This window comes from Triturus cristatus, chromosome 6, assembly GCF_964204655.1.
Source record: "Triturus cristatus chromosome 6, aTriCri1.1, whole genome shotgun sequence".
Classification (NCBI taxonomy): Eukaryota; Metazoa; Chordata; class Amphibia; order Caudata; family Salamandridae; genus Triturus; species Triturus cristatus.
The window spans coordinates 452185114-452210942 of NC_140589.1; the positions used below are offsets into that span (position 1 = coordinate 452185114).

General features: G+C 46.5%; 1 protein-coding gene across 1 annotated transcript in view; it reads left to right on the forward strand.

The window, feature by feature from the left end:
• The window catches only part of ZNF451 (zinc finger protein 451), a 641645-nt gene that overhangs the window by 263310 nt on the left and 352506 nt on the right, over positions 1 to 25829 (forward strand). The window contains exon 7 of the mRNA XM_085610887.1: positions 16430 to 16589. Coding sequence (XP_085467013.1) covers positions 16430 to 16589 — 160 coding nt within the window. The remainder of the gene's footprint in view (positions 1 to 16429; positions 16590 to 25829) is intronic.

The window sequence follows — 25829 nt, forward strand, 5'->3', positions numbered from 1 at the left end:
AGTGATGCCTTTAGACACAGCAGGCATCTTGCTCCCAGTGACTGGTAGACACAGTGTCATATTTATAACTGAAAAATACAGCCATTATTTTAGGTGGGAGAATTTAAAGTGCTGATTTTTTTCTCCATATTATGAACATTTTTGTCGAACATTTTTCTGAACGTAAAATTTTGCCCATTTAAAAAAGAAAATATTTGGGGCGTGGACAAGATGACATTGTAGTAAGACATACTCCTCGATCCTTCACCAGCCAGGCCCTCCACTTCTGCCAATAACTGCTCCTGGCACCCGAAACGTAGGGCCCTGCGGCTGGAGCTACAAGTCGCACAGCCTTGATACATTGCCTTCCACCCGCACCATTAACGGCTGGCAAATGGACAGACTCTGCTCCCCCTCCCCAGGGCTGGTTGGGGGCCACACTGTGAACCTGGGCCCCCCACCTGGCCCCAGTTTATCGCCTGGACAAACCGGAGACCTACAAGATGGCACCTAGCCCTACATTCATCTTGACGCCTGGCGCCCCCCTGACTGAGATTGCTGCACCAACCCCCCCGAGCTACAGGCAGAAGACGGTGGGTGACCCCGGCTGGGGGTGCTGGGGAAGGGGACGCCACTCTGCCCTAGAGAGAACCTAGTCCACCCGGTGGGGCCCGCGTGGATACTAGGGCGTTCCCTGGCACCAGGAGAACAGCCAGTAGAGGGAGCAAGTGGCCCGTGAGGCAATACACTTGGGATTCCATGGTTCCACTGCCATGACTGGTATCAACGCTGAGGTCCTTTCTGCCCCCCTGTGCCCATGCCAGAAGTATAAGTACCCAAATGAGCTACGTCTTAGCAAGGAGCTGCTCCCTATCCCTGTCCCTCCCAAACTCACACGGGGCGGGCCAAGTGGACATCTCCCACCGAGAGGCCTGCTGGCCTTTGTAACTAAAAGATCGGTGTGACGCGGCGGCCAGAGACCCCATCACATGCTCGACCTCACAGGACATGGCCGTAGCTAAAGGCAAGCGTGACCAATCAGTACGGGATATGCTCACTTTCTCCAGACATGCTTTCTCCAAGGACCCGGCCCGGTCTATGTAAGCAGACTTAGAAGAGGCCCCTGACTCAGAACAGGCCCTGGTGACACAGGCCTTTCTGGCCTCCCTGTTTGACTCTCTTACAGGCCCTCAAGATAGACCTCTGTCAGGACCTGCGGGAGGTGAGACAGGACCTGACCTCAATGTGTTAGCGAGTCTCCTCCCTTGAAAACAAATCGGCCAGAAGCAAAGAAGTGGAAATGCTGCGTCAGGAGATAATCTGCCTTCATGAGCATCACAGCGACCTCTTGGCCCAGGCGGAGGACCTTAAACAGGTACCGCCATAATAATGTTTGTCTGAGGGGGATCCCCATGGGCTCCGAGGGTTCTCATATCAAAGCATACATACAGGCCCGATCCTGTGCTAGGCTGGGCTGAGGACACTGAACTAAGTCTCCAACACCAAGTCAACTGACACCCTGCGTGCTTGACTTTCCAGCCATGGAAAGCATACTGAGAAGAGCCAGAACCCAGCAACCGGTCCACTTCAGCAGACATCATTTTGCTTCTCAACCTCCAGCGCCACAGAGACTTCAAGCCTGTTACTGAGTTTCTTCGAGCCAAAGAGGTAACCTATGGATGGGGACACCCCTTTAGACCGGTCTTCTGTTGGGAGGGTTAACTTTTTTAACCAACGACACTCAGGGAGGCTTACCACATTCTTGACCTGCCAGAAGATTCTCCTCCCTGTTCCGTGCCTGGCTTCCCTGTGTGACCACCGCAATACCAAAATCTGGCAAGCACAAGAAGTACCCATGCCCCAGTCCAAAATAGTGCACTCAGGAGCTCCAAGCAGCTCTGGACAGTTGGTATCAGGTACTGGCAAGTCTAACTTGTGGCTTTGGTCCTATCTGCAATCTGTGCCTACCCCAAATGAAACGTACTGAGGTTTTGACGTCCTGGCCTGTGGTGGTGGAGGGATCAACAGACTCCTACTCTCCATGGTGAGTGTACCTAGCCCGTCCGACCGTTTCATGCCCAACTTGTGATCCTCCATTGTTAATGAATTTGTTAATTTTATTGTTTTAATAGAAATATTGTTGGGGACTTGTTTTTACTTGTGTTTACTCCTCTACACCACATGACCTATTAATACCTCTATGCTAGCTCGGGGCTCAAGTCTCTTCCTTTCGACTCGGCTTTGTATTCCCCCAAGCCACAGCAATAACATCCGCACCTCCACCCCCCTCAGTGGACAGACTTCAGCCCTCCAACCTATCCCAATTCCCTGGAGATTAAAATGACAAGCCTCAACGTGTGACACCTTAACAACCCGACTTAATGTGCTTATGTCTTGTCACGCCTGGAATGCTCTGGCAGTGACATGTACCTTCTACAGTAAACCCACCTACTCCCCAAGGATGAACACAGGATGGAATCTTATTGGGTCCCCCATCGGTTCTCGGGCCATGCGAACAAAGAGGGTGGAGAGGTGATCTTCCTCTCTAAGGGGTTCAGAGAAGTCATGATTAAAGTGGCGATCAAAAGGCAAATCCTTGCCTATCGGCTACAGCTGGGCAGCCTTCACTTTACGCTTGCTTCCATCTACACTCCCAATGAACACCAAGAGACATTTATCACAGCGGCCATCTCCTCGGTGTTGCAACCCGCGGATGCTGCCATATTGGTGGGAGGGGACTTGAACTGAGTTATGAGCACCAACATGGACAGTTCCAGTCAACATTTTGGCCAATCCGGTTCCTTTTCAGCACAGGGTTTTCAGGGGCTAAGTGAGTGTGGCTTGAGGGATGTCTGGCTACTTTCCCACCCTAACACACAAGATTATACATACTACTTCGCAGCCCACATCCGTACCCTCGCATGTATCTAGAGTCCCCTGCGACACAAGCCCTTATCCAAAAGGTTTACATTGCCCCCATGTCCCTTCCTGACCATGTCCCCCTTACCCTGGTGTCCCGGGTGGACCTGTGTCAACGTCTGCCCTCTCACTAGAGGCTCAGACATAGTCTCCTCCAGCCGAAATCCACTACAAAGGTGTTGCGTAAAGTGATTGCTGACTTTCTCCAGAACAATGACACCGGGGAGACATCACTGCCCTCTCTATGGGAGTTTCTGACGCTGGTGGTCAGAGGGGAGCTAATTGCTATTTCAGCAGCCGATAACCATTGCCGGAAGTAGAAAAGACAGAATCAGGAACAGAAAGTGCAAGAGCTAGAAGCCATACACAAGCTCACAGGGGCCCAAGACTGTGGATGGAGTTGGAAAAGCCAAGCTAGCTCTTCAAGTGACTAGAGCTTGACGGGGCGGAATATGCAATGGCAAGTCTCAAACATAAATTTGATTTAGGGAGCAACCGCTGCGGTTGGATGCTAGCCAAGGCGTCTGTTGTCAGGGAACGCCAACTCTCCAGAAACAGTGCCAGTCTGCTCCCCAAAGTACGGCAAGAGATCAGACCAGACCTTGCTGAGGGAGCTCCGCCACCCCGGGCTCCGTTGCGCTGTCCTCTGCGCCGGAGCGGCCTCTGGTGGGGTAGAAACTTCTGAAGCGAGAGGAGTTCTGCCACTGTCCTCTGCGGGCGGCTGTCTGCGAAGATTGGCCAGCTGAGCGCCCCCTACCATGGCCGGCCCCGCTGAAAACCAGAGCATTAAAAATACACTTAACCGTGGACTGGGCCTTGTCCAGCGAGTACAAGGTGGAGACAAACTTGCTGAGCTCTTTCACAAAAGGGTCTCCAAAGAGGCTTCCTTGGGCCACCTGACCTGCTTCAGAAGTGGCTAACTCGCCCAGCTTTGGGTCCAGTTTGATAAGAAGCGATCTACGCCCATCGGTGGAGATGGCGCAGTTCGCGTTACCGAGGAAAAATAATGGCTCCCTGAGCCCAACTGGACAAGACCTCTGGGGGAATGAGGGCTCCCGACGTCTTGGAGTCCTCAGCCATGTCAAATATTTTTACCAAAGGGCCTGTGACGTCCAGAAGTTTGTCCTGGCATGCCCGCCAGGACCTGTCAGTGCCCTTTTTGGGATCCTTGATATACTTGGTAAGGAACGTCGCCATCCTGGCGTCTATTTCGGGAGTGTGGGCTACCTTACATTCGAGGGAAGGTCGAGGGCACTCCGCCCTGAGGCGGGAGCGGACCTCCTGGTCCACAGGCTTCCGCAGCCGACTGGCCACATATTTGGCAACTTTTTCACAAGGTGCCTATTCTGACCATCTGGGATGGAGGAGATCCTCCGGGTCCAAGAGATCTGATTGAGGATCCGCGACTGCCTCAGAAGCCTGTTGGGGAACCTGCGCCGGTGAAGGGGATGGTCGCCAAGACCAGCTATGGTCGGATTCTCCGTCCAAACCGCCCTGGGAGTCATCTGAGGGCTGTGGCGAATCCACGGCCACCTGCCCTTCTGGGGGAGGGACCTCCTGAGGGGCTGGGGCCAAAGGCGTGGGCGACGACTTGGTATCCAAGAAAGCCTGCTTTAACCTGGCAAACGCATCCAAATCCACCCCTTCAGGATGTGGGCGCTTGCGCGGATTCTCAGAGGGGGGAGAGGTGGCCTTCTCTGGGCGTCGAGGGCCCTGGAAGCTCCTCCCTCGCATGGAGGGGTTGAAGGCACTTATGCGCCAGATCCAACATCTTCTTCTCCAGAGGGGCCATTGCCTCTGAGACCACCCCGACTATGGAGGCGTCCACAGCAACACAAAAATCAACTGTGATGGGGAAATACTGAGCCTCCTCATACTCCTTGTAATAGTCGTCAAATTCCACCATGACCAACGCGGTCCTGAAGAAATGGAGGACAAGAGGTGAGTATCACGTATGTAAGGTGGCCACCCACTGGGTCACAGGGCTGATAGTAATGGGTGGGAGCACCCAGGTTAAGGGACTCTGAAAAGGGAGAGTTAAATGTTAATAAGGGTGGGAAGGGGGTGGGGCCACCCACTGAGGTACAGCAGTAATAGGCTGAAAGGAGACACTGCTCCACAGAAACGTGTAAACACCCTTATTGTTACACGGGCTTTTAAAAACAGAAGAATGCCTGGGAAGGATTTTACAACAAGCTACTGAACCTGCAGGTCTTACCCTACTCGGGTTGTTCAAAAACACCAGGCAGCCGTGGAGATTAACGGAAGTGGACGGAGGCACTTGGCAAAGCCTAAAACTGACGCGACCTCCGTCCCGCGCCCGTCAAGCAAAGAGCGTCTGAAGACAGACAAAGAGCCACGCGCCCTCTGGTGGCCTGTGGAAGGCCGCACCCTCAAAGCCAGCAAATGAAACTGACGAATGCGGCTGCGTAGCAGAAAGCTTCACAGGCTAACAAAAATAGCACACAGTACCGATAAATGACTTAGAATGAAGAAAGGTGCCAAAAAATCAAGACCACATTCAATCCCCAAACCCCTGAGGAAGTGAGGCACTTAACTGACACCCAGGCTGCAGCAGCAAAGAAAGAGGAAGCGCTGCAGGACTCGCACTCGTCAAATATGTAGCCAGGAGACGCCTGATTGGCTAGAGACTCGTATGTTTTGGAATGCGTTGCTTTTCTGAAGACTCATGGGATATGAAGTCTTCGGTGTTTCTGTTCAATTTTAAAATGGCTGCTGTTGTAATAAACAAGGAAAGAAAAGCCTAATCCTCGCCTCTGTGTCCTGACATAGAATGGATGTATTTTCAAAATATATTTGAAGCTGATTTTCGAGTGATAAATCATGTGGCGTTGGAGATACCTTTTACAAATATTATCTTGGTGCTAAACTATGGCTGTTATATATTACCCATGTAGAGACAGTCTAGATTGACAAATCTTTTTTTTTTATTTTTTATATATATTACTACTGGCAACCATGCTAGATGCACTGAGGTAGGCATTGGTTGTATCTTGCATATGCTGGCCACTAATGTAATTTTGTCTGATTTGGTTACTGTTACAAGACTAATAGTATTAATAGCTCTCGATGAGTTTCATTGAACTTAAGTAGCTCTCATTACAGAAAAGGTTGGGGACCCCTGGCTTACCTTTCTGCTTGAAATGGAAGCTATTTTATGTGCCGCAAACCCCATACTCCACACCTCCTCCGTTGCCCAAGTTTCCTGGGACATGCATACATCAAAAAGATCTACAAAAGCCCCCCAGTCAGGGCAACTCAATTTTCTTTTGAGGCCCGTGACATTCCAGGATAATATCCTCAATTCGGTAGCTAAATTTTGTCTTGCTGGAGTGCCAGCATAGATGTCATTATTGGGTAGTGGTTCTTCCCTGGTGTAATCATTAGGGCGCTTCCCCATCTCTCTGATAGGAGCTCCCTCCAGAGTCACCCTATTAAAATCAGTACTTGGGGTTTCTGATGTTCCTAGTAGTTTGGGTTGGGCATAGGGATCAAGGAAACTGGGAAGTGCGCTTGTGGAATTATCACTAGGGTTCCACCTCGTAGCCCTTGACCCATCCTTTGTAGGTACCTTCTCCCGGTCACTTGGAGTCTTTTCTACTTGCACCTTTCCATATTCCCTCCCTGCCCTGGATGTAATGCCCATATTGGGGTGCGTGCTTCACAGTATATTCCTCTCCAGTTGGTCCCTTTGGTGGGTGGGCGCCTAATCAGACTTGTTTTTTATTGTAAGTCAATCTACCTCATCCAAGACCCCAAATCTATTTGCTACTCGTAGGTTAAATAAAAGTGGTCTCTGTTGTTGGTGCCACTGACCCAATAGGGATTGGTTGAAGTACCGCTCATCCTGCACTAAACCTTTCTCTACCCTGATTTAGGCCTTTTTTTCTTTTTTTTACGGAGTTTTATATAGCGCGAACTTGACCCGGTATCGGGTATCTGAGCGCTTAACATAGCACCAGTTGTGTTACATGAGGACACACATTCATTTTTTTTTTTTTTTTAATTTTTTTAAGGCACGGGGAGATTAAGTGGTTTGACCATAACCACAGGCTGTTCAGCGTCATTGCCGAGACTCAAACCCGGTTCCCCAGATTCGAGGTCGACTGCCCTAGCCATTAGGCCAAGTCATCTCCCCAAGCCATTGGGCTTGATGGATAAAAGTAGGTGAGTGGGAGGGGTCTAATCATCATTTCTGTATCTTGAACATAACAAGTCATACGTAAAAGGTGCTGCACAATCATGGGATTAAAAAAAAAATTACTATACAATCCCCAGGCTTATCTTTAGGTTTTGTGGCCACCCAACTAACCCTACGAGTCATGATGATTTCACCTGCTTTCTCATAGGGAAATTGGCGATGTCTAGCTAGCCAGAACAAACATTTGTTTCTTTAGATCTTGCTGGGTTTCCCTTTGCCCCGCTCTAGTTTCATGTACGCTTGCCAATACAATAACGTACAGGGATGATGCTGGAGGGAGATTTATCATCTGCAGATCATCCCCTGGGACCATACCCCTAAAAATATTCCCATAGCCAACCCCATCCCCTTTAGTCTGGGTCCCATTGTTGTCCTTGCTGTCCTTCATGATGACCTTGGCTAGTGGTGCAGATTACCCCCGTATTACTTCACAGTTCGTTCTGGCTTGAACCAGGACCCCTGGATGTACGTTGGGCCTTTCAGTGGTGATTACACCGAACATATCAGCCTGACAAAAAGAGTCAATTCCTCTAGTTCTGGCCAAGACTGCCCTTTCATCGCCTTTTTTCATCCCTCTTATCACAGATATTGACCATCTTTTCCAGGCGGGCTACCAGAGGAGCAAACTCATTCCTCATGATGGTTCTGATCTGAACCTTGAAATCCTCCATCAGATTAGTCACTTAAGGCGCATATGACAAACCCAATTGTGCGCTACATCCATTGTCCAGGACATGATCGATCAGTGGCTCAGACCTTATTGGCGTCCCATAGTTAGACTTTTTACGTTTTACCCCTACCCTTGTCGTATGCTTGGGCTTGGTGATCTTAGGTGGGCCTATACTCTCGATCCCCTTCTGCGTGTGTGGTCTGGTTATAGCTCTCATTTCGGTGCCAACAGCTTGTAGGGGCAACGTGGGAGTGCTTTCCAGGACGGTACTGACTATGGGTGTGGACGCGGCTCAAGGACATGTCTTTCTGTGAGTTCCATCTCGGTAGCCACCACACCTATAGCTTGCTGTAGCATCCGATTGATTGAAGTTTGTGGTAAGGATGGGGACAGTATCTGGGGCTGCGCTTGCTGTTTATCAGGATTAGGTTGCTTCCCCATTCTTGCTCTTCAACTGCAGAGGGATTAATAGGGCCGTTCTCCTATGGTGACCACCAAAAAAGACAGACCGCAAGGAATAGAATGCAAAGTAACAATTCAATAAGAGATTAAAATAAAACGGCCACTTACTGTTCCGCGTTGTCGACTTTTCACATGGATACTGCCAGGTAAAGATCTTGTTATGGACTTGGGTGAGTTAGTTGACGACTGTGAAGTAAAATGAGTCTGTAGTGTTAGCCTTGTTATAACAAGTATATAACTAGCATATTGAAACATAAAAGGACCTGCAAATAGCAAGACCGGCGTAGGGCCAGCCCAGCCTCTTCCGGAATCCCACTGGCTAAGACGGGTCCGTCTTAGCCCGAGTGCATGCGGTCGCCCCCTCGCCGGTAATATACACCCCTCCTGACGAGGAATGGCAGCTGTGGCGTCCCTGGCCCATAGTGGTGCTGGGGTGTGTGGTCCTGCCCCTCCTCCTTCTGCTAAACCTACGTCCTGTGCAGTGGGAGCTCTGGCCGGTAATATAGGTGCCTCCTGGCTCGGGATGGCAGCTGTGGCGTCACTGGCCCCTGGTGGTGCTGGGGCGTGTGGTCCAGCCCCCCCTCCTGCTCCTAAATGGGCGTCCCGCGCAGTGGGAGCCCCTGGCCGGTAATATAGGCGCCTCCTGGCGTGTAATGGAATGCTGCGGCGTCACTGGCCCCCGTTTGGACCTGGGCGTGTGGTCCTGCCCCCCTCCTGCTGCTAAACAGGCGTCCTTTATAATCATTAGGTTTGAAATCAGTGAAGCTGGTCGTACCGGTGTCTGGTAAGAATGTGCAAGTTGTTTATCCTTCAGAAGCTCACAATGCTTTTCTCTGATCAGAAGTAGTTCTCACTACAGAAAAGGTTGGCAACCCCTGCTCTAAAGAAAGGGGAAGACTCAACATCCGCAGATAACCAGTTTCAGCAAGTGGTTTCAGTAGAACAAGCAAATTTGAAACGTTCACAAAAGGAAGTATATACCATTATGTACAGCAGTCTCACAGTGCCCTTAAGAAATAACAATATTTATGTTGTGAAAAACTCACAAGTAACATGTATTCCCTATTCATACATGTTCTGTATGTGACTGTGTGAAAGGTATCCCAATAGTGTTCAACTGGGCGCCCTTTTACAGAGTAGAGCTAATAGACAGTCTTACCTTGAGGCTACAGTTTAATAGCCCTGTGCCTCTGGACATGAATTACATTGCCGCCACCATCACCACCGCCACCAGCAGTCTTGTCATAGACTTGGGATGGGGGCTGGGCAAGTACCAGTGCTCACACAGGTTGGAGGTCCACTTTTGGCGACTCTCTGTCACCAGAACTGGGCTCTGTTGACAAATGATACAGTAAAACTGTGGCACCCCTCCACTGTACTTTCATATTCTCAAATACACTGGAGGAAAGTATAGGGCAGGTCAGACAAAAGGGACAGGGCAGGAAGGCACAGCTTTTACAACCATGCAGAGGATGTTTGTTTCAGATCACTAGAGTGAGGGCATCCTCTGTGCACTTACCTTTTTACTAATTCCAACTTTTAAAGCTTTAATTATTCTGTCAAGCTCCTTCTTTATTAAGCTGCTATATTTGCAATTGGAAGCTTTCGGCAGACTTCTGATCAACAGTGCTGAGGATAACTGCTTCAGTATTCTGGACTCAATGCGTCGGTCAGTAGTCTGCTCCCTAATTCAAATATGGCTGAAAGAGTAAAAGCTGACCGGTTCAAACACTAACAAATGCAGTTGGCACAATGTGCAAGAAGAATAATTGCACAAACCTGCATTTATCACTTTTACCCTGATCATAATGAGTACAGCTGTACCACATGTTAAAGTATCACCGTCAAACCTTTGAATACCAGAGCCAGGAAACATATTTTCTTTTTAAATGTATGTATAGGTTTCTTCAGGTGAAGAGGTACTCCAGCAGTTAAGGGCTGTCCCATCTGAATTTTTCCCCATGGATTGCCAACCTTTTAACTAATAATAAGAACATTTTCAGGTGAAGTGAAACAACAAAATATGTCTTCCTAACGCACTGCTTACAACTATATCTGTCATAAGCTACTTACCTAGATCCCAGATGATTCCAATAGGGCGGCAACGCTATTTCCCATATCCTCTCGAGACTTGCCCTCGGTTTACAGGAGGAAACACTGCTCCATTGGCAAATCCCAGGGGGAACGGAGTTGGGATGGAGAGAGCGAGTATAGTCAAAGAGGCTGGGGTTTGGCTACTCAACAGCAGCACTACAGCAGGCCTTCACACCAGTCTGATGAATGGTATTGGCAGATATGGTACATATAAACAAACAAATAATAAGGCTTTAGTCTAGTAATCAGTCTATCTCTTAAGGTATCACCTCACGAAAGCTTTTCAAATCTCAACCAACCTTTAGTTCTGTTTCATTTAGATTGTCTGTAGAGGCCCCTTCATCAAAGCTCGCAAAACTGTAGTGAGTATGATTTCAGCATCCAACCCACAAGTAAATTTGGATGGGGTTCGCTTCACCCAAGTCTTGTCTGGCAGAGCCCTGCCAACAGTATGTACCAGTTGAACAAAAACACTGTTTACCTTTGTTTGCAGCAAGATGTTGCGACTGAGCTCAACGCATAGTAAACTGAAGTCTGTTAAGGCGTCACTCCTTTTCTTCTTCTTTTTTTCATCCAAGTGTGAGACTAATGCGGGACGTTCTTTGTGGTGAGGTTGAAGCGGGAGGGTCAAGGGAGCTAGCAAGCCGGGAAACCGGTAAGTGGCAGATAAAGAGGCGAAGGGGAGGAGTGTGGAAGGTCTTTAAATAAGACTGCTTTCGAACGCTCATAAAGGACACATTCTAATTGGTTTTAACAAGGCTCAAGTGCAGATAATTAACTTGATGAAGCTGCCTTCTAGAAGGCTTTTTCGAATGTTCGCAAAGGTTGCGTTCTAATTGCTGATAGCAATGAACAGGTGTAGATGATAAATTTGATGAGGATGTCTTCTAGAAGGTGTTTTAGAATGTTCACAAAGGTCGTGTTCCAAATGTTTATAGCAAGGAACAGGTGCAGAGGATTAGTTTGAGGCTGTCTTATAGAAGGTGTTTTAGAATGTTCACAAAGTTTGAGTTCTAATTGCTTATAGCAAGGAACAGTTGAAGGAGAATAATTTGATGAGGGCTGTCTTCCGGAAGGTTCACACTGAGGTCATCTATGCCAGTTGCTTCATGCTTATTCTGGTGCATTTTCTGGACGTTTCTGTGGTGCCTGAAACCTGACCTTGCATATGCATGGTAAAACATCTGTAAAAGCTATTAAGCTTTTTCAAACAAACCGGGCAACACCAGATGCAGCTAGCTATTACCAACAGCAAGAAACATGGTCTGTCGTCGGGAGCAGCCCTGCCTCAAACGCTAATTTGCAGCAGAAGGAAACCCAAAATGATAACGCAAGTTAGTATCATTGTATGTTTTCTTTACTTCACTGCTGCGAAGCAGTGGGGTGATGCTGCTCTACCTTAGCAAAGGAGTCACCACTGTTCTGATGTTGAATGGGAAGACGGAGCATACCTCAGTGTAGAAAGAACATTGGACTGTAACTGCTTGGTCCCTATAGGCGATGATGAAATCTAACCCACTAAAGAAATTAACTCATCGCGTTTAACCGGGGGGAGAGCCCTGACGAAGCTAAAGAACTGTACATTTTTATGATCTGAGAATATTGTGACTGTATATTTAGTCCCCTGTAGGTAATGCCTCCATTCATTTTTAACACAACTTTGATGAGCAGAAGTTCTCTTTCAGCCAACGTATAGTTGTGTTCTGCTGGTAGAGTTTTTGGGAATAAAAGTCTATGGGATGCAATTGAACAGTTCTTGGGTTCTTTTGAGATAAAATTCCTCTTATGGCTACCTGAGAAACTTCGGCTTCGACGAAATAGGGCTTGTCTGTATTGGGATGCTGAAGAATGGGTGCAGTAGGGAATTTAGTTTTTAACCGTTGCAATGACTGTTTGACTTCTGGGGACCATGCAAATGATTATCATTTTTTTTAGCAGCATGGGCGTCACTATCTCTGAAAAGTACACAATGAAACGACGATAAAAATTGGCGAAGCCAAGTATCTGTTGAATTTCCTTGACATTTGTTGGAGTTGGCAATTTGGTAATGGCTTCTACCCTTTTGGGGCGCATAGTGATGCCTGTCGGAGATCAGAGATACCTCAAACTATTGACTGTACATGGAAGGAACATTTGTCTCATTTAGCAATGTACATTTTCCCTAAGGCGCTGCAAGATGGATCGTACATGCTGTACATGTTCTTGTTCTGAGTTTGAGTAAATTAGAATGTCTATGTAGACGATTGCACAAACATCCAAAAACTCCCTCAAGACCTTAATAATTAAATATTGAAATGCTGCCGGAGCATTATATAGGTCAAAGGGCATATCGGTATACTCAAACAGCCCGAACTTATTCCTGAAGGCAGTTTTCCATTCATCGCCTTCTCGTACACGGATATGAAATGGTAAGCTCCCCGTAAATCTTGTTTCGTGTAAATGGTGGAATTTCTGACCTGATCAAGAAGTACCGGAATTAACGGGAGAGGATTGCGGTTCATAATAGTCAACTTATTGACCGCCCTATAATCCACACTAGCCCTCAACTCTCCATTTTTCTTGGATACAAAGAAGAGTGGGGAAGACCCAGGTGACATGGAGTGGCATATATAACCTATCTCTAGTAGTTCATCTACATATTTGAGTAGATATTGAGTTTCAGGTTCAGTCAACATGTAAACTCTACTGCAGGGCAGCGTTTCTCCTGGGAGGAGATCTATGCGGCAATGAAAGGCTCTGTGTGGGGGCAGTTGGGTGGCTATCACTGGGTCAAAAACATCTATCTTGAAAATCCTGGTCTTCTTTGGGTAGTTTAAGGTGTTCTGTTCTTTGGACCAAGGCACAATGCAGAGGTATTTCTACCTTTGGAGCCTCTTGGCAGCAGGTAGTAGTGCAGAATGGTGAGTCCAAGGTTACAGTGCAGTGTACCCAATCGATTTTTGGATTATGGTGTTCTAGCCAAAGTACTCCCAAAATTACCCTAAAGGTAGGAGTGTTTATTAGATCAAAGACAAGTCATTCAGTATGCCCATTATCACACACTAAGGTTCTGACTGAAAACAAACTAGTCCAGAAGACTGCATGGTGAAACATTTGTAAAATCTATTCGCCTTTTCAAACAAACCGGTGAACACCAGTTGCAGCTAGCTATTACCGTTAGCATGTAATATGGTACAATCATTTGTTCATTCATAAGTGTTGGGAGGAATGATGAGAGTCATGGTATATTGTGATAGACAAGAGAGGTGAGCTGTGGCAGGAATCCTGACAGTGCTTTTTCAGTGCTTCCAATGTAAAAACATTTCGGACTACACTTTTCTAATTTTTTGCAGCTCCTTATATTATTCATACTGCCTAGGCAGCAAGTAGATTTTTTATTGTTTTTGTTATGTACTACAGTGTAGTATTGTAACAGTTTAATTCAGAAGAAAATGAAGTTGACCTTCTCAGGAGGGTATCTGTTTGCAGTGGAAAGGCTAGTCTTTTCAACCTCTTTAATAACTATGGATGTAAAGTGTTCAGAGTCCCTTATTGCATCAGGGAATTATTCCAATGTTTATAACTTGAAGAAAAGATTCATGTGATGCAAACCCAGGGCTACAATTAAGTAACCATTTCTTACTGTTCGGTGCCACACTCACACCTGATTGGCGCGCCATTCAAAACCATTCATAGGTGCAACGTCAAATATTCATTAAACATAAAACTTGACATTTGGTCCAACCTCTATGCAGGCTAGCATTCAAATTGAAATCTTACTTTGGAGGCTTACTTCGCAAGATTCTTTAAAGTCTGGGTGGATCTCAACTTATCTTATATTTATACCTAATTGAGACTTTCCTGTTAACCAGATATTTTTGACTGACGTTTTTACCACAGGCCTTTCAATCTTGCTGTGAAAGCTTTGCCTAGTTAGAGCAGAAGAAGGCACTTTATTACTCTTTAGAAGGAGCCATGGACTTATGTTTCTCAAGAAGAATGTCAAAGTAATAGTGATAGCTTTGCACATAAGCTCTCTACTGCAAGAGATCTGCTGAAGGTGGTCTGATGAGCTTCACTCACTTTACTTAAACTTTACTCTGTGAAGGCTGATATCAGAGGAGTTAGAAGTGAGACAGTCGATGCTGAGCAATTTATTTGCCCCACCTTACTAAGAATATATGTGCGCCAAGTGCAGAAGTTGCAAACCTATAACTCAAGTGATAAAGCAACCTATGCAGGAGGTTTAAGCCTCATCAACTCTTTGGCTAAACTGGAAAGAGGCCAAGTGTTGGAAGTAATCAACTACATTGGATGAATTTTTATGCAAATAGTTTTTTATGATACACTGAATTCTTATTGAGATTAAAACTATTTTAAAATTGTGTGTCTGTATAAGTACCAGAACTGGTGAATAGTGTTCACAGGTAAATAAATGCATATCTTTGTTCCACAGAGCTGTAGTTGTTGACGAGTGTCACTAATAATGTTTCTGAGGGAGTTGCAGATGTGACGTGTCCCTTCTTTTTCAGATACTTGCTTAATCTCCACAATAATATTTACAGAGTAAACAGGAGTTTTTTGGGTGTTGTTGACCCCTTTCTCTTATGATTTTGTTTGAGGACTTATTAAACTGTAAGAAGCTTGAGTTGATCTTGGGAAAACTGAATGATAACAACTGATTACTCAGTCCATGCTTATTAACTTATCATTTCAAACCTGTCAAACAAGAAATCTTACTACAAGCACTTAAAGGTTTCACAAGAGATCTGTTAAGGAATACTTGTTACTACATGATTCCACTCAGTCCTGACAAAATATGCTACAGTGGTTCTTCTGAATACTTCTCTTTACATTGTGATTTAGAATTAGGAATTGGCATTTTTTGATGTATTATTTGATGGAATTTGTACCAATTTATAGGTGAAACCTACCAGACAGCAGTTGTGAAAGTTCTGTTGTGATTTAGCTTTGTCATTCTCATTTGCTTGCTTCTTATTCTATGGCTTGCCTTCCTCTTATGTTTTTCTCTTTCCTGGAGCATTGCCTTCTTATGATCCTTTTGACTGACTGACTTGTATCTCTCACTGCTCATGTTTTAGGAACTACGTTTTTCTTTTTCATTTAGCACACCATGAGAGTTTGTTTGCTAGTTCTCGCCATCCCATGCTGCTTTACCCCTCAAATACCATCCTTCCTCCAACGCTGCCCCTCCCCCTCCTTTCCGTTTGTCTGTAAAAGCTGGGGTATTGCTTAAAAGCAAACTTTTAAGAGTGTTTTTGTTGGTTCTCCTGTATTTCACATATTGCGTTAAAGCACAAGCTTTGGCGCCCAAATGTTTTCCTGGCATTGGGTGAAGGGCTATATCTGCTGCACTCACTAGATGACGTCGGAGGCAGAAAGTGTATTTAACATAACACTATTCCGGGAAGCCTATAAATCTGTTTCCTGGTCTAGGGCAGTGAAGCAAATGATTGAATTCCGTGGAAAGTAAATTAGGATTTGGCAAACATTTCCCTTTACATTCTGCCACTTCCTTATTCTTTTTAGATTCCGTTCACAGTTTCTTCAGTTAAAGTTATTGTAAAAATAAACAAACCGTGCGGTTTATAAAAATTGGAAACACTGAATTTAATTTGCAGTTTTCAACTAGCATAAGATATGGTTGTTTTTCCTCCTGTATTTTAAAATGAATTTTCTTTTACTGTTTCTTAAAACAATGCTTTATATGCATACATTGGCAATGCCAACAGCTCAACATTCACATTATAAAAATGAGATCAATTGGCTTTGTAGATGCTTGCTTTTCTTCTATCGGGTCTGTAATTCTCTAGAACTTACTACGTATTGTAGTTTGCATTTCTTGGCCCATAAAAAAACGTATGTTCCAATTATCTATTATTTTTAAAAGCGTTATAGCTCTTGTCATGTAGTCAATGGGCATTCTGGTTGGAATTGGTTTTACAGGTAAGTATAATTTCTTTTTTCAAATAAATGATTACTGTTTGAGGATTTGCAAACGTCTTCCCCCAAACTGATAGTAACATCCTTAGTAACATTTTCTGATGAAGATTATGGTCACCAGTTTCTCTTTTGCCTTTCAGAAATCTGGTGAGCGGACAGATGGACATTCCAATAACCCTCCTCCCCTGGTCATCCAGTGCTTTGCCTGCCCAAGTTGTTTCCTCCTCTTTAATATCCGGGACGAGTGTCTGAAGCATATGTCTGCTGATAATCACTTTGTACACCGATTTAAATTAAAGGGTACGTTCCAAATTCTGTAATGTCCGCTGCCCTTTCTGTGGTGGCAGGTAGTGAACAAAAATCGCTCCTGAGATCTGGTAAAAAAGTGGGTCCGTTTATGTTTTATGAACATGTGACATATGAATGCTGGCATCGGTGCAATGTTTGTTACAACACATTCTGAGAACAACTTTGACTCGCAGGCATGACGCCACCTCTTTCCACATATGAGACAGCCCACCGTTCATATCTTCCAACCATACATGCCGCTCTTGCATCGAGCAAGGCAGCAATGCTGATCTGTACAAATATCTTTGATAGTGATAATACCATTCTTAATAATTTCAGAGTTGCAGTTTCTGGGGTTTAATTGGACTTAATCATTTCCAGTTACATTTATTTTTTATTTATGCTGTACTCCAGCAAGAGGAAGCTACCAGGTATGTTTTGTTGATTGTGAATGAATTGGTCCATAGTGTATATGCTTGAGATTTGTGTCTTTTTGAGGAATTCATTCTTTTCCCACTTGCATTAACTAAGCCCTTGCTCTAAACAAAAGAGCATTTAGAGTCCACTGCAAGTAGAATGAGCAATAAAAGACCCCACCTTCTCTGCTGCAAGTTTAGCAGGATTTTATTTACCAATATTTAGAGAAGTGACGAATTCTACTTTGAACCAAAAGAGATCATTGTTCTTTTAACATTAATTATAAATTGGATTTTTAATTGGACATTCATAACTGCTGAAGCCATTGTTTTTGAGTTAGCAGCTTTTTGTTTTTGTGTATAAGCAATTCTTTCCTAGTCCATATTCGGGTGAGGCGATGGCCCATCTTAAACATTTCTTAATTTCATTTACAAATGTAGATACTTGTATGAACCTCATGTTTAATTTCTAGATGGTGCAGTTGTGAAAACACCCTTTTCCCTGCTAAATTTCCTCTACCATGTCCTTGCATTTTATCCAAGTCCGATTCCTCCAGGATTATCATGCAGGCTTCATGATGGATATATTTTGCAACCTTTATTTTTATTTTCAAGAAAAAACACTGCCTAAAAGAATTACAGCCAGGCTGTTAAAGAAGCAAGTATGTGGGATCCCCACAGAGCAAGCCGATAAAAATGGAGATCATGCCCAGGGAAATAAATAGAACACCTCGGGATGTCTGTGCGAATTAAGGCACAAAAGGCACAACAGTTCACTGCAGACAGTAAGCCGGACAGAGTCAGGCCTCCTTGACCGGTCCATTGGGAGAAGAGCTGTAGTAGGGGCGTGAAAAACCAGCTGTATCAATCATACAAGAATATCAACACCAAGATCAACGTGAGTTGGGTCAATGACATATATTATAATTCCAAATGTCTTCAATATGTGATAAGCACCGAAGAGTGACACTGCCTGAGTCCATTTGTTTTCTACTCTCTCAGAGTAGGCTAAAGGGGGGGTTCCTTGACTTACATGGTTCACTTAATGTAGAGAGTAACAATGAAGGGCATGTGTGTAAAGGAACTAACATGGAGTCAGATGTGGTAGAGCACTCAAGTTATACATTTTTAAAAGGTGATGTTGTGTAGAGGTATTTTCACTAGGGGGTAAAAATGTAAGGTCGCCGGTCCCAAAAGATCTTCAGCAGAACCATGGTGTGTGTTTGCACACCAGCTCTAATGAGCCTTGGATCTTTCGTAGAAAAAGATCATGCTCTTTGATTTCACAAAATAAAAAACAAGAATTTGCAATGCAATAGGTCTCGCATTTACGCGAGTTTAAGCTATTTCCATTGTAAATGACAAAGCCTTTTATTTTTGTTTTAAAAATGAAAACAAAAATAAAAGGCATTGTTATTTGCAATGTCAATAGCTCAAAGTAGCGTACATTTTCAAAACCAACACATAGATAAAAGGGTTTGTCATTTACTATGCCAATAGTTCAAACTTTTGCAAATGCGATACCTATTGCATTGCAAATGCTTGTTTAATATAACTGTCCCTTAAAAGCAGCAACTTCATAACTCTGCTGTAAACTCACTTGCACTACCACTCAAAAAGAATAAACATGTGTCATCATGAAGCTTCAAATGATTCCATCAATTAAAGCCAATACCGGCTTGCAAGCACCCTTTACATTTGCAGATTAACCAGTTGCGCACATGTACATTTCTTGCAGACAAGCAGGCACCCTGGCAAGTAGGCTTGTTTAGCTCTCTGCCCCTCCCTCAGTTTCACAGCACAGGAGACTCCTTGCCTGACTCTCTGCTGAAGCATGTAAACTACCTGAATTACTGTGGGACAGTTGTCCTTTCACAAAAAGTAGGGGAACTGTTTTTCATAATTTAAAAAAGTATGGACACGTTGTGTCTCTCCGATCCCGTACACTTCGACCTCTTAATCCACGACTTCAACACATCATTCCTAACAATGAACACACTAAACATCCCCCCCTACAAACATCATCTCAACTCTTAAGGTGCAGTTTTGCAAATTAATGCACACGCAAAAATAAAACTTGAAAACTCCACCCTGACTTCCCTCTTGTTCAACAAAAAGATAAATATTGCTGGTAATTACTTGGACTGACCTGCCTGGTCGTCCAAGGGTATCATGTTCCTCAAACATTCCGGCACCACCAAAAATCTATTTGCCAATTTATAGTGATCTCATAATCTTAATAATTAAGTCTCCTACACATTTTTCAAACTTAAAACATGCTTAAGTAAATAATCAACACAAGATTTTTTTTTAAAAACTACATCGTTCAAGTTGCAAGTGTATTAAATTCATGTAGGAACCTAGTTTTAAAGACCTTCGAAACTCTTACAGAAATACAGAATCTTCCAAACTTTTCCAGAATACAGACTCAACATGGGAAACTGATACTGTCAATTTTGATAATCAAATTGATTGGTCAATTATCTGATACTAGAGCATGAGGACACCTCCCTAGACTTCCAGGGATGTATCTGAAATCTTGATTCCAGTGGCATGGAGAGCACGGGACTCACGTCTGAGCATACCCGTCCTACTCGGGGTAACAAATGCAAAAAGAACTATTGATGGACAGAATGCAGAACAATGTCATACATTCACCTCCGTACAGAGTTCTAGGCCTAAATCCATCTTTTTTTTGCTCACAATGCCATTCCAGTTTGAACCCAGCCATATGCAAATCAGTCTTGACCCTGTGCTCAATGGGAAGAGTCCAACCCGAACTGCCAGGCCAGGTCCTCCCTGGACTGGAAACAGGCATCCTAGGACCGGTTTCGGGGTTTTTTCTTAGAAAGACACACACAAAGGCCAATAGCGTGTGAGCCCAAAAAAAAGCACACGCACAAGCGTGTGGTCAGAGTTGAAACTCTTTACTGGAAGCCTTGCAGCGCATAAGCGCTGGCTCAGGCGAGACCTAATAAACAGTAAAAGTAAGCAGAAGGGGTGGAAATTAGAGGTGTCCAGAAGAAACGTTATAGATGGGCAGTGAGTAGTTTGTGCAACCTTCTAATGCAGAACAATAGTTCATATTAACTGTTGTATGTTACTGATTCGCGGTCAACGTCATCAGTAGTACTTCATAAACAGCCAATACGTTCTATGGTATGTTTACCACTACTTTGACCTCTCTATATTGACTTTTTTCTTTTTTTTTATATAGTAAAGAAAATATTTTATTCATTTACATTATTTAAATAACCTATGTATATCCTTAAAATGATTTAGATGCAATCAAAAATTTTAAGGGAAGCCTTAGGGGACCCTGGTCGGAAACCTTAATTAATTTAAATAAAAAATGTATGTTCGAGGCATATGAGATGCAGATTACACACTGTGCATAGATCGCCATCTGGTGTTGGGCCCGTTGTTAGACCCGGCCCTCGTGACATAGCCATACCTGACCCCTGCACCTCACACAGCCCCCGAGCCAGCCGATCCTTCCCACCAGAACACACACACCCGACCCAGACTTTCCCGTCCGTGGCCTTCCTCCTTTCGGCCACCCCGGGCCCGCGTGCCCACTTCATGCACCAAGATGGCCGCCCGGCCCCAGCGCGACCCTGGCCTAGAGGCGCCACTCCGGCTGGAGGACATCGCGCTCCCCTTGGGATGAGAGAGGGAGGAGCAGTTTCTATCACACCTCTGCGCTTCCCTGGGAAGGTGGGTTTCGATCGGCCCACCGGCCTCCCCGAGGGCTGGCTCCACGCCTGCTGGGTGTCTGGGACTCCTCCCAACCCGGCCCTGAAAGGATCAAAAGACAATGGCAGAAAACCCCGACAAGCGACCCCCAGGTGACAAGACCCCTGCCTGCACAGACTCCGGACATCAAAGAGGAGTCGCCCTATAACAAGGGGTGCTCTGGGACTGTCCGGGAGATTCGCCTTTGGAAACACCTGAGCCCTGCTGAGTGACTCGCGGCTCCCTGAAGATCGAAGACCTCCTAACTGGTGCTTGAGCCCTGCTGAGTGACTCGCGACTCCCTGAAGATCGTAAGACCTCCGAACTCGTGCTTGAGCCCTGCTGAGTGACTCGCGGCTCCCTGAAGATCGTAAGACCTCCGAACTTGTACCTGAGCCCTGCTGAGTGACTCGCGGCTCCCACAGACTCTCTTGGTCCCGCCGGACCCCACGACGACCAGCGTATCCCCCAGCTCGAGGATTGTGAGCTGTGCGCCGGGTACGCTCCTGCATTTGATCCATATCCCCCAAAGACTGTCCCGCTACCTCTTACCCCCCTCAAGGACTCTGTGGGCCCGCGCTCCACTTGTATATATTTGCCGTGCTGATCATAAAGATCCTACAACTCCGATTTGATAAAGATTTATTCTTAAGAACTCCCGGTGTGGTGCCTCTTTGTGGTGTGTTGCCGAGTGTACGATCCTAGATACGAGATTCCTCCCCTGAGGAGTCTCCCGCCAGTGCCCGGCTACGATACCTCGAGGGTTGGTCTCAGAATAGTCAGGGCCCCCTCCGGGCTCCTCTGAGGTCGCCTTCTAACACCCGTATGTTGCAGTTGTTTTTCTCTTGGAAAGTCTTTGGAAGTCACGAGGTATGTGACTCCTCCTTTGGATCATATTGCGCATGGGCTTCGGCTCCATCCTCAGATTGTTTTTTTTCCGCCATCGGGCTCGGATGTGTTCTTCGCGATCCAGTTCGGAACCGTTCCAGTTTTCCTGTTCGGCGCGCAATCCTCCCCCCTTCGACGGTATTGTCTCGATCGCGTTCTCCACACTTGACGTGACTCTCAACAATCTAAGTCTTCGATTCCGGTCGTCGACGAAGGCCTTCGGGCCTACCTGGGCTCCAGTCCTGGCTGATGGAAAGGACGCTATTTAAGAAGTGTCCTCGATGTGGGTCGAAGTTTCCCCACACCGATCTGCATGAGGTGTGCAACCTCTGCCTCACTCCAGAACACGAGGCAAGGGACTGTCCAGCTTGTGCCTCCTTCAGATCGAAGAAGACGATCCGGTACCAACGAGCAAGGAGAACAATGGCTCACTCGTCGACTTTGATCCACAACGACATCTTTGAAGAAGGCGTCGATGTTCCGGAACAACAGCACACCGAAGAAGGCCTCGTCAGCGCCTCCGAAGCTGACGACTCCGATGTCGAGGACATGACTCGGGCACAGAGGGGCGTGAGTACAAACGTCGACCCGACCCTAAATCCCCCTCCACGCCATTGAAAAAGGCTTCGGTCATGCCTTCGGGTCTAGGTATGAACCAAAAGACTGCTTCCCATACCTCGTTTCCAGGCCTGGTTAAGAAGCCCATCAAGCCTTCAGGCAGCTCGGGCTTGAGCCAGCCTACCCTCGGTGCCGAAAAATATCATCGGCACCGAAAAAGAAAAAGGCCCTTTCCTCGTCTGCGCCAAGCTTGACACCGAAGCTCTCGGCTCCGAAGACTGGCACCGGCTCCTCGGCACCGATAACATCCTCGGAGCCGAGCAAGAAGCCGAAAGGCCTCGACTCCCAAACCTCGAAACCGAAAGCCTCCTCTGAACCGAGGAAGTCAAAAGACACTTCTAAACCCCACAGTTCGAAACCAAGAATCAGTGCCGAATCGGCGCCTAAAAACCCCACGGCTCCGACACCATTGGCACCGAAGGATCTGCCCCTTACAGACGAACTGTTTCGACCCGATACTTACCAAAAAACCCTTGTAAAGGATCCAAACACTGGGCATTTGTCGCTTGGCACCAAAAAAAGATCACTGGACAAGCCTACACCAGCTCCACCACCCAAAAGGAGAGAATTTGCCACCTCCCCTTTGAGGATTCCTTCACCTCCTCCTCCTCCTCCCCCTCCCCCTCCTCCCCCTCCCCCTCCTCCCCCTCCCCCTCCTTCTCCTCCCCCTCCTTCTCCTCCCCACCCCATCATTCTCCCACACCATCTCCAGATGAGGATGATGATGATATTATCTACGACACATGGCACGGGGTGGACAACCCTCCAACAGGGGACCCTATTCCTACAGGCTCCCCAGACCCATGGGACGACTACAACATCTCAGACGTCCCTAACGTCCTGCAGGACGATCTTTACCCTTCTAGACCCTCCTCCCCAGAGGACACCATGAGCTTTAACCAGCTACTCCATAGGGCTGCCCACTACCACGGGGTTGATCTCCACACACACCCTGTAGAGGAGGACTTCCTCTTAGGTACATTTGACACTGCACAGAGGTCCACCTCAATTCTGCCAATGCTTAAGGGGGTTATTAAGCACGCACCAGAGGTTTTTAAAGACCCAGTTAGGGCCAGGGTTATTAACCCACGCATTGAGAAAAAATATAAAGCCGCCCCAACAGATCCACCCTATATTAAAGGCCCCGCACCACTAGACTCCGTGGTAGTCTCCAATGCGAGAAAACGTGCCAATTCCCAGGCAGATAAGGAGTCTAAACTCCTAGACGCCTCTGGCAAACGGACGGCGTCCCAGGCGGCCAATATCTGGTGTATCGCTAACACCCAAGCGCTCCTAGCCAGATATGACAGGGCACATTATGGTGAGCTAGAGTCAATAATGCAACACCTCCCTGGCAAATATAAACATAGGGCCAACAAATTGATTCTAGAGGATAAAACCATCACAAACACTTCCATCCGTTGTGCCCCCGATGCAGCTGACACCGCCTCCAGGGCAATAAATACCAGCACCCCTCTGCGTAGGCATGCCTGGCTACGCAACACAGGTTTCAAACCTGAGGTTCAAAGTTCCATCCTCAACCACCCCTTTGATGAGAAACATCTGTTTGGCCCTAATGTTGATATAGCCCTCGAAAAAATGAAGGACACAGACACGGCAAAATCCATGGGAGCCTTGCAGTCGCAAGCTCCCCGACGCTCCTTTCGCCGTTCCTCCTTTAGAAGCAACACCAGAGGCTACTCCTCCGACAGCGCCTCCACTTCCTACAAAACCCCTACCCAATCCACCTACACTAGGGTTTATCAAAGATGCAGTTACAGAGGTAACAACAACAAAGGCAGAGGCAAAACTAACATCTCCCACTCTGCCTCCACCCCCACCCAGTGACTTCCCTCCACTTCCCCCAGACTATTCCACTCCAGTCGGGGGCAGACTCCACAATTTCCTTCCTGTCTGGGCTACCATCACCTCAGACAGATGGGTACAACAAATAATACAATCGGGCTACTGTCTAGAGCGAACATCTACCCCCCCAACCATTCCACCCAGACCGCGCCCAATGTCACAGGAACATTTGTCACTTCTAAAGCAGGAGGTAATCTCCCTCCTACAAAAAAATGCAATAGAACCAGTTCCTGCCCACCAACAAAACAAGGGAGTTTACTCCCTATATTTTCTCATACCAAAGGAGGACGGCTCTCTCAGCCCATTCTGGACCTCAGACCCCTAAACCAATACATACACTCTGACCACTTTCACATGGTCACACTCCAGCAGGTGCTTTCTCTGCTCTCCCAAAACGACTTCCTAACCACCATAGACCTCAAGGACGCCTATTTCCACATTCCCGTGCACACCGCTCACAGAAGGTTTCTCCGATTCGTAGTGGATGGTCACCACTACCAATTCAAAGTATTCCCCTTTGGAGTCACCACAGCGCCGCAAGTGTTTACCAAGTGCCTAGCAGTAGTAGCAGCTTACCTGAGAAGATAACACATCCACGTCTTCCCATATCTAGACGAATGGCTCATAAAAGCCAGCTCATACAACGAGTGTGTGCAACACACTCACGCCACTATCCAACTACTTCACGACCTGGGCTTCACAGTAAACTACGCCAAGTCCCATCTGCATCCCTCCCACGTACAACAATACTTCGGTGCCACCATAAACACCTCAAAAGCGCTAGTCTATCCCAGCACTGCAAGGATAGCAAGCATACAAGCTCTTCGCGCCAAATTTCAACCACAACACTCTCTTCCAGCCCGAGTGTTTATGCAACTTATAGGGATGATGGCCTCTTGCATATTCATAGTACCTCATGCAAGACTCCAGATGCGTCCTCTCCAAGAGTGCCTAGCACGCCAATGGAACCATGCTCAAGGTCAGCTAACAGGTCTGGTGTTGGTAGACGGGTGTGCCCATCGCTCTCTGCAGTGCTGGACCACCAAAAACCTTTCCAAAGGGCGACCGTTCCTAGAGCCGGTTCCTCAAATAGTTCTAACTACGGACACATCGCTCTCCAGCTGGGTAACTCATCTACTACATCACACCATGCAGGGCAAGTGGACACCTCAACAGAAGTTACTCCACATCAACCATCTGGAGTTACTCACCATATTTCTAGCTCTAAAAGCCTTTCAAACACACGTCTCAGGCAAGGCTGTCTTAGTCCGCACAGACAACATGACAGCAATGTACTACATCCAAAAACAGGGCGGCACACACTCTCTGCAGCTCTCTCAGCTAGCACAGACCATATGGAGGTGGGCCATACCTCAGAACATTTTTCTCCTAGCAGAACATGTCCCAGGAGTCCAAAAAACCATTGCAGATCTGTTGAGCCGTCAAAATCAGCAATCCACGAGTGGAAACTTCATCCACAAGTTCTTCAACCATTCTTTCAAACGTGGGGGCAACCACAGATGGACCTCTTCGCCACCCATAAAAACACCTAATGCCCAAGCTTCGCCGCCAGATACCCACACCCATTGTCCAACGGCAATGCGATATGGATGAACTGGTCATGCAGATTTGCGTACGCTTTTCCGCCTCTCCCACTCATTCCATTAGTGGTGCGCAAACTACAAAAACATTCCCTAACTCTCATCCTAGTTGCTCCAACTTGGGCCAG